This window comes from Bemisia tabaci, chromosome 4 (genome assembly GCF_918797505.1).
Source record: "Bemisia tabaci chromosome 4, PGI_BMITA_v3".
Lineage (NCBI taxonomy): Eukaryota > Metazoa > Arthropoda > Insecta > Hemiptera > Aleyrodidae > Bemisia > Bemisia tabaci.
Genome location: NC_092796.1, coordinates 24444691 through 24454772, shown reverse-complemented (window position 1 = coordinate 24454772; position 10082 = coordinate 24444691). Strand labels below are relative to the sequence as shown.

The following is a 10082-nucleotide window of genomic DNA, read 5'->3' as shown; positions in this document are numbered from 1 at the left end:
TTCCAAAATAAATACTGACAAGCCTCAGTTACCAATGCTAGGTAACCTAGGCACATGGATACCTGGCTGGTTTAAAATTTCAGTAAATAAAAGAGAAAAGGTACTGAGTATGGTAAAAGATGGTTCTTTAGTAGTAAAAAATAGCATGTAGATACAAAATTGATATAATGAAAACAGAGAAGGAACAAAAAATAATGACTGATATAAAAATCTGAGGTTGAATTCATTGAAGGTTGAATTCATCCAAAAAATTCCGCTTGCTGCAATCAGTAGACGTGCACCATTCCATATAAGAACCTGCAAAAAGAGTCAAGGAAATATACACCCTAGAGGAAATGATAAAAAAATAATGGAAAACTTTTGAGATGCTAGGAAAAATTGATTTATCAAGCTAAAGCTCAGAAAAGTAAATATTCTTTGGGCATACCTGGAATGTTGAAAAGGCAATTTAGGTAACCGCTCGAATACTTTTAAAATCTTTATGTTAACCTTTAGAAAACACAGTGAGCAGTTCACTTTTTAGCCATCTAGAGAAACAATAGGAAAGGATTTTTCTGATCCCTCAGCTTTTGTGGCTCGTTTTCCAAGATGCAAGGGTAGTCAACTGTAATACCAATAGAATAAACATCTTAGAATCTCTAAAAAGTTAGAACTTAAGTTGGCTTTTAATCCTGATTACTATGGGACTTGGTACCTATGTTTTCATTGGTGAAACTGCTCGGTTTAATTCATCTCATAGACTTAAAACTTAACTCCTTATCAAAATACTTAATTAAGGTTTGTTAGTTTATTAGAATTAATTTTAGTCACTCCTCATTGACTATCAAGATGCTGAGTAACAAATGTTTCATACCTTCAAAAGAGCTGATTAACGTTTTTAAATCAGAGGAACTTGGTTGCCTTTCTCTAACTGGAAAGGATGTAACTTCTTTTCAGCCCATCCTCATTACAAATGTATTGGCACTCCTATAAAGGGGCCATATCAAGAACGGTTTCATTGACATTCATTCTGATTGCAAATTTCCGATCCTGATTTTTCTGCTGCAGTGGCAGCAGCACATCAAAGATTTTAAATTTTTCCATGATTCAAACAAACGTCGCTAGTTTTCTATACAGCTACCAGCAAGCTTACGACATACTTACTGCTAAAGGTTATGGACACACAGTGATTTGGACGTACTTCTACTTAACAGAAGTACATATAAGCAGGTAGGAAAGATGGAGTGTGCTCATTAGTGCTCTGGCTATGAAAATTAGTGGGAAATATGAAGCGCCAGTGCCGTCAGCGGCGACGATGAAGCCCTGGAACAACGAAGCGAGGCATTAACTCATGAGCCTTGTCCACAACGCTCTAAACACATGCCCGAGGCTCAAGAGCCCTGCATACAGTTGGCACAAAGCTCTGTTTGCTGAATTGGAAAAGTGGGATTTTACATTCTGTCAAACGGAACTATGTGCAAAGTGTATGCAAAACTCGTGAGCATGTGTCTAGAGCATTCTGGACGGGGCTCAAGACTCAATGCCTGATCGTCATCCCGGGGCTTCCTCGTCGCCGCTGACGGCCTGGCGCTTTATATTTCCCATTCATTCTCACGACTTGAGAACTAATGGGCACACCCTATCCATCCCACCTGCGCATAGTTCTGTTTGGTGGAAATAAGTCCATGTGTACATACTTAAATCCCCCCCCCCTTTCTAAAATATTTACGAGACTTCTACCACTTTGAGATGTTAGCACCGAGCAGTCTTTGCTTCCTGCAAAAAGGTCATTAATTAGAATATTCTTTCAAAATTAGACAGACTTGTTGGCAGAAAAGACGTAGATTTTTGGAGTTTTCCTTTGATAAACGTATCATATTGAGAAACTCTCTTGCAAGGAAGTCATGTGAAAGCTTCAGGGCTACTTCATGCAAATAAGTCCTGGTTGTGAGTACTTGTGCAGAGAATTAGATTCTGCATCTTGTGCAACATTCTTGCTGCATATTGTTGACCTCTAGATGTGGCAAGTTTTCTTAACATCACCAATGACTCTCTCAGCTTTGTATTGTGTATTCCGAAGAAATGTTCTTCTATGACTGAAACTCTCCAAGTTTGTTAAATGCTTCTGAAATCACTCATAGAAAGACAAATGACATTCGGTGAATACATGGTAAATTAAGTAAAAAGGATACGTCCAGAACAAAACATAAGTCTGAATAAAATGAGTTAAGAAAAAATTTGACACAAAATGGTAAAATTAAGTTATTTACCAAGATTCCTAAAATGTTTGTAAATAATTCTACTTGATGAAAAAATTGGTAGCTGCTCATGAGTAACTATCAGTAGACATGAGATGCAAAGTTCCAAATTGAGAAATACTGACAAAAAAGTGAATGCACAATTTTCCTGATTATTTTGAATTGGTGAAAATATGTGCATGAGGATGATGTCTAGATAATCGAAAATTCAATGATTGATTTCTGATACATCGAAAGGAATGATGGCCCTGAACTTATCAAAGCAAAAAGACATGAAAAATCATCATTAAACATAAAAGTATAAGACTTTGCGTTGATTACGCATCACCAACATCGATTTTGAAGCAAAAGAGTAATTTTCAGCAATAAATTAGTGATGATTAAATCATCCTTGGTTATTGGAGATCTTTCTTCAATGAAAATGCTTTTAGCAGTGACACTTCCAACACAGTCCAACTTTACAATCAGTCAAACAAAACAGTGATATGATAATAACACTTATTTCATTGAGCAAAAATTGTTCCCAAGATAATCCAAAAGGCTGCTCTGGTTAGAAAGTTATGCCTAGATGCTCTTATCCAGAAAATTAAAAAAAGGAAACTCTAATCCTTCAGAGACATTCGAAGGATAAAATACTTCTGATGACAAATAAAAGGATACAAATAGAGATCCGAAGAAATCATGAGTTAACAATGATCTCCGATTGATAAAGAACTTTTGCCACTGAGTTCCAGCTTTCATCAGCAGCATGACCTGAACAGAAGCAGAACATCAACATTAACTTAAATAATCAGGGTAGATTTCAATTAAGGATAGGTACATCAATGGCAGATCAGGATCTTCTTTAGTTGATGAAAGTAATGAAAAAAAATTATTCAATGATTTTTTCTTGCTTGAACTTTTAAATTACCTAATATTTCAATTAATGCAGACATGCAAGGGTGTTACTTAGAAATCAAATAAATTTACAGATTTTGAACTATCTGTATAAACTGAGAAGTTTCCAGATTTAATTCAAGAAAGAGATTTATGTATAAAATTTGATTGTTCAATTAATACTGAATAACTTGTTCACAGGATATAGTTATACAGGAAGAATATATCGACGGTGTTAGTTGGCAATCACATAACTTGTTTGCGGCGTCTGACAACCTCCGCCTTCATGTTATTTTTTTAAAGGAGAACAAATTGACATCATTCCTTGAGGTTTTTGTAGAATTTTCTTGGCACAGAGAAGAAAAATCACGGCAGCTTTAAAGAATTGCCATTGAGTAGTTTTCCGTTGAAAAAATAAAGTATGACAGGAAGTCTGCAACGTCGCAAACAGAGTTATGTGATTGCTGACTTACACCGTCGATATGTTGCAATGTTGTAAAATTGATTTAGGTCCTATTTTGAATAGAACTACACCAAATTTAACTCCTATGAAAAGCTGAGATGTGAAATCTCGATGTTTGGATGTTTCATAAATTTTATGTTGAAAGCTGACTCTGGCATTAAGCCTTGCTTCAATTATAACCCATTGTTCTCAAAATAAATTTAGTGTCAGATGATTTTAATGAGGAAAAGTCTAGTCTTAAGCTCCCTGCATCATAGAAATAGGAATTTATTTGTTTCAATTTACAAGTTATAAGAGCAGATTAATAAATTTAAAAAAAAGGTAGCATTTCTTCCAAAAGTTTGCCTGATCTCTTTGGGTTGGTTAAATTTTGTTGGTTTTACTGGTAAATAGTAATACAGGTGGTAATGTGGGCGTAATATTCACAAACATTATAAATGTCATGGGTATTATCTGTGCTGAGATAAGACATAGCATCTAAAAGTTAAGAACCTGGAACTTACCCACAATCCTAGTACTGAAAAAACATAGAAGCCAAAACCATAGAATCCAGTTAATCCTAACAATCCTGCTGTGCTCCCTGAAAGTGCTGCCATTGATGTTCGACAGTATTTCACAATGGCTGCATTGTTCCGCACTGCTGATTCACTGTATGCGATTATCTCTGTAAAATTCATGAACATGAGTCAACGAAATACAGCAAAATAGCAAATGCACTGATTGACACATTGCATGGCTTGAGTCCATACCAAATACTTTAACGCATGTTTTGACTGCAGCAGAGGATCGCGTAGTATCGATTGAAAGCATTGAAAGTAAATTTAAGAATCAAGATAGCGGATCTTCTGTTGCAGTCTTAAGAAGCGTAAACATATTTAGTGTTCCCTTCGAGGACCCTGATAGAGCTCTGACACAACTCCTAGGGGGACAGACTTTCCTCCAATGTAATCTGCGTGCGTAACTGGTCTGAGTGAACTCCTTAGAGTTTCCATACTTGGGGCTGCGTCCTCCAGGTTTTAAATCTATTCTAATCTAATCCATTTAGTGTTGACTCTGAAAAAAGTCATAGTATCGTCGACAGTCGAGAAACTCAGAAGCTCTCTTGGGCCCACAGAAATTTTGATGGGAAATAATCATTGGCGGGTTTTAACGATTTTCATCTTGAAGCTTTAACATTTTTCACAGCAGTATAATATAACTACCATCTGCAAAACCTAGATGTTCCTTTGACAGGAGAAAATCACAGAATACGTAGATAAAGTACCAAGTTAAATTTGGCTGTACGGTTTCGTAAACTGTACAATAAGGTAAAAAAAAAAGCGAACCTCCTTTTTGAACTCTGGTCTTCACTCTTCCGGTTGACATGACGGGAAATTAGATGGGTGAAGAGCAGTGTAGAAAGCAAGTTTTCGAAGGATGTCGTAAACAAACTGTAAACCAGATTTAGTGGAAAAAGAGTGAGTGGTTTGAGTTGATTAGGCCATTAGAGATGGTAAAATGAAGAGAAAAACAATTGTTACAAGAAATAATTATCACTGCTGTTTAATACGTTATGAGAAACGAAAATTATGAAATCAACAATTCAATTTTCTGCCTCAGTAATTGGTATGGGAAAAAAGAGTGAACAGATTGGCCCAGATATTCCGGACCACATTTCACCAAAAACTGCTGTTTGTCAAACTGCCGTCAACACCTACCAAGCGGCGAGTAGGCCTTCGGCCGTGCTCGGCAATCTTCGTTGTCAATCAGGTTGCCGCTCGCTGCCCCGTAAACTCGAAAAAAAAGGATCGGCTCCTCTCAAGGTAGATTTACACAGGTATGGAAAAGTTGAAAAATTTCCCATGAGCCTCAGTACGTGTCACATGACTACGTGACGTAGGTTAAGGGGCCCGTTTTTTAATTAAATTACAATCAAATTAACATTCAAACGTTTGTGCGTTTAAACGTTAAAATTAATATCGCATTATCAAAATTGTGCAAAAAATCCCACAAAATTTTGACAAACGATAAACCGAACATAATAAATCAAAATAATCAAAACATTCAAAATGGCTGACGTTAAGGGCCGCTGGAGAGCCAATCAGAGGCCAGTTGTTAAGTTCTGTCCATACCTGTGTAAATCTACCTTGGGCTCCTCTACTTCTTTTCGAATTTCGGCATTTGGCCTGATTCTCTTTTCCGTAATTTATTACAATAAAAAATGGTCATTAGCGGCACCTTGTCCAATTTGTGTCTAGAGTCTCTACAACTTTGCAAGTTTGGACGTTACCTTTTGAACATTTCATCCCTTCCCTTTGAATACTCTTCACATATCACATGGGACTTTTATCTGCATATTTACTTGGCTTTTTTCGTAAAGGATCTTTTAGAAGTAAATTCTCTCGATAACTTATTGGGGATGGTCAAGTTACCAATTAGAGCCCACCATTCCATGCCATTATTATTACAGGACAATGTTTCTTTCCTATAATTTGGTAGGCACCGTAAGAATAATACGTAACCTCAGTATTTGATCCGTGCCTTAAAAAATGAGCCACTGGTGGCAGAACCATCTTGGTGATGTTCTTTAGGAATTTTAGACCTTATTCTATTTTTTCAGCAGACGAACCTCACATGGTTACTTGTAAAGTCTTGCTTCATTTTCCTTGAGTTCTACTTAGTTTAGTGCCAAACAACAAGAAAATTCATGGAGAAACATGCCTTAAAGGTGATAGTTCCCCCTCATACTTACTGTCAGAGTTCCGATGGAAAAAAATTTTGTTGTCATAGGTAAATACGGTTTCCATTGCTTCTTCAGCTGCTAATAGACAACTATGCAGGTTTGCTGGAGAATTTGGTGACTGCTAGGATTGTTAATTGGTATCTCCGAAGTCTGGTTGTTATAGCTACACTTGAAGCATTAGCTTCAACGCAACGCAAAACCAGAACCTTGGAGAGACCAGAGAACATCCATAAGAAAGTAAGTGAGGAGCAAGGTACCTATCATTGTACATCCGTCTAGTTTTCACAACTACCGTTACTGGAGATTTAGGATTCAGATTTGCACATCAACCAATAAGTTTTTCGCCCCATCATCTTGAGATAGAGGCTGCCATGCAAGGCGCAGCCAGGTAGTCCAATGCTCATGGCAAGGCGCAGCCAGGTGCCAGGTAGTCCAATGCTCATGCCACTCAATCAACACAAATATTATCCTAACTTACTACAAAATGGCTTGTTTCTTCTCTAACAATGGAACCGGAAAATGTTACTTTAGACGCGCAGGAAACTTCTTTGGTCGAGATGAAGAAAAGAAACGTAAATGAAGAAATGAGTCCGGAACATCTCGACCAGGTACAGGCCGCTTTGTTTACGTTAGGAGTCCGGAGTATCTCGCTCCAATTTCACTTGAAACCACAATGAACAGATCAACGCGGTAACTGATATCTGATTTAACGAAATGGATAGATGGATGCGGACGAAAGTTCTTTTGTCGAGGTGAAGAAACGATAACGCTGAGAAAATTAGTCTGGAACATCTCGACGGAGATTCGCTTTGTTTATGTCCGGACTATGTCGCCGTTTGTTTGTTTACATTAGGAGCGAGTTTGACACCGATGACAGATTTTGGTCTTTGATGAGAATTTGGTCTGGAATATCTGGGCCAAACGCAAAAACCGGAAAAAATTAAATTTTTGAGGTTATGTTTATTGATTGATATATAATGGGTCAGTAGGATGTTTACTTTTTGCAGGCAAAGACCCCCTCGGAATGAGCAGGCAAGATGGCTGCGTGGCGCGACGGGAACTCAGAGCAGTTCGAGCACTCTCTAACCAATACCTACTCTAACCCATCCTATCGTCTGCCGTCTCCCCACCAGTGTTCCCAGGCGTACGGATATTTCCGTGCCGCGCGGACATTCCCTATACCCGCGCGGACAGCGTACGGACAAAAACCTTATGGGAAAATTTTTCCCTATCTTATTTTGTCCGTACGCTCGCCCGGCCCTGTCCGTGCGTGTGTTTATCCGCTTTTCTTTGCAATATTTATTACTTTTGCGTAAGTTATTGATACAATGATGTTTAGTATGAAAGCCGGGTATCGTTTGGGAACAAATTAGATACTTTTTGCATTAATTATATTGTATTCTTATCAAAATTCAGTCATTTCATTTATGTCCGTGCGCCCGGCCCGGCCCAGTCCGTGCATCTGTTAATCCGCTTTTCTTTGCAATATTTATTACTTTTGCGTAAGTTATTGATACAATTATGTTTAGTATGAAAGCCGGGTATCGTCCGGGAACAAATTAGATACTTTTTGCATTAATTATATTGTATTCTTATCAAAATTCAGTCATTTCATTTAATGTCTGTACGCTCGCCCGGCGCAGTCCGTGCGTCTGTTAATCCGCTTTTCTTTGCATTATTTATTACTTTTGCGTAAGTTATTGATACAACTATGTTTAGTATGAAAGCCGGGTATCGTTCGGGAACAAATTAGATACTTTTTGCATTAATTATATTGTATTCTTATCATAATTCAGCCATTTCATTTAAGGTCCGTCCCTGTTTTCTGTATTGTTGTGCATTTGTGTTTGATCACTCTGACATTTTTTCTTACTTTTTTTCTCAATTTCGCCAATGTTATTGATAGAAGGAAGCCACGAATAAATTTCAGGTATCATACAGGACCTGATTTAGTACTTTTTGCATTAATTTATGTGTTATTCAATTCAGTTCAATGGGTTAGGAATTATGAATTTCATGAAAAGTCAGCTCCTATCTTTTGAATTTTTGCTTTTTGATGTAGGTACCTATAATTGTTCCGATTATTTTTCCCTGCCAATGCTTTCTAGAGGACATAGGTACTTGAATGTCGCTATTCAAGCATGATTTGGACATAGGTAGCTACAACAGTTCGTTCGGCAGCATTCAAAAATCACTGTTCCTGTAGGTATTTTTCAATAGAGAACAAATCAACATCATTCCTTGAAATTTTCTCAGAATTTGCTTCGCACAGAGAGGAAAAATCATGGAAGTTCTTATAAGAATTGATGTTTAGTAATTCTTCATTTGAGAAATAAAGTATAAGTATTTAAAAATCGCGGGAGGTGATTCACGGAGCACGGAGCACGGAGCGGCACGGACATACACGAGCCCATCCGGAGAGCGTACGGACCTTTCAAGATAGGAGCACCTGGGAACACTGCTCCCCACCTTATATCTATTATCTATCCAAATAATCATGTTTCCAATAATGTAAAATGAATCAGTGAGTTCGGAAACACTCCAACACGGTTTTTTTTCGATTTTCACTTTTTTACGGTTTAGTTACACTTCTGGATAAGTAGAAGCATCTGCACGCAAAAGGATATTTCGAAATTGCAATCGGAAGTGCTCGAAACGGCGACAGGAAAAGGGAAGAATCGAAGAATTTCATTGGAAATACCAATTTTTGGCCGATCAAGGGAAACGGGTGACTATCCGATGCGGTTTTCTTTTTTCGGTTCGGTATACCTTGTGCCAACAAGTTATATAAATATTCAAGCGTTATTCAGGTCAAAAAATATAAATTTTTCAGGGCAGACAATGAAAAATCAGTATCTGAAACTTTGTACGTTAAAGTCTCTAGAGTACTTCTTGCGTCCTTTGGCACCAAAAAAGTTTTTCTTAAACCAACTTCTTCGCCCGCTGCGAAGTTTTAGGTGTTTCCTGAAATTTTTTTTTCCGAGTTGGTGTATTTTCGACTCACTGATTCAAATGTCATCGTAGGTACCTAATGCTATATTTATGCTCCCATATATTTCACCCCTTGATGCCTGACTGGTAAAATTCACCACTTTTTGGATCGTTATGTACTTTTGTAGGTATAAGTTATCAAAAGCAGAAATGTGCAAAGATATTTTTTTAGCAAATTTTTCAAGAAATATGCTAAGTGCCTCGTTACCTTTAAGGTGATTCGTCAAGCTCTTAAGAAGTGGTCGAACTGGCATGCGATATATCGCATCTTTAGGTCAAAAATCTCGGCAGATTTTGAATTTTCAGTAAAGAAAAGGACGATAGCCCCTGCGCATGAGCCTAAAGAATCATTCTAAACCTTAAAATCGGCAAAATTCAGAGAAATGAAAGCAGGATAGTGTTTGGAAAAAAACCTCGCATTCGATTCAGCTATCGATTTCGGTATCGAATGCGAGGTTTTTTTCCAAACACTATCCTGTTTTCATTTCTCTGAATTTTGCCGATTTTTGGGTTCAGAATGATTCTTCAGGCTCATGCGCAGGGGCTATCGTCCTTTTTTTTGCTGAAAATTCAAAATCTGCCGAGATTTTTTACCTAAAAGATGCGATATATCGCATGCCAGTTCGACCACGTCACTTGAGCTTGACGAATCACCTTAACAGGATGTTTCCCAGAAGTTGTACCATTGTGCCACAAAAAAAATTTATAAATTTGTGCGAATGCTGAGTTAAATTTTTAGCTTGATGGTTCATCTTCACATGGAAATATTTTTGGTAGAATTACAAATTCCACA

The 10082-nt window shown here is 37.5% G+C and overlaps 1 protein-coding gene across 1 annotated transcript; it reads right to left on the bottom strand.

Moving 5' to 3' along the window:
* Positions 1-108: 108 nt before the first annotated feature.
* Positions 109-5215, bottom strand: EMC6 (ER membrane protein complex subunit 6). Its single transcript, XM_019054395.2, has 5 exons — positions 4902-5215; positions 4080-4240; positions 2898-2990; positions 2172-2191; positions 109-297 (listed from the first exon to the last, which is right to left on the bottom strand). The coding sequence occupies exons 1-5, from the start codon at positions 4939-4941 to the stop codon at positions 267-269; spliced, it is 345 nt and encodes a 114-aa protein (XP_018909940.1). The 5' UTR covers positions 4942-5215; the 3' UTR covers positions 109-266.
* Between the last annotated feature and the right edge of the window lie 4867 nt (positions 5216-10082).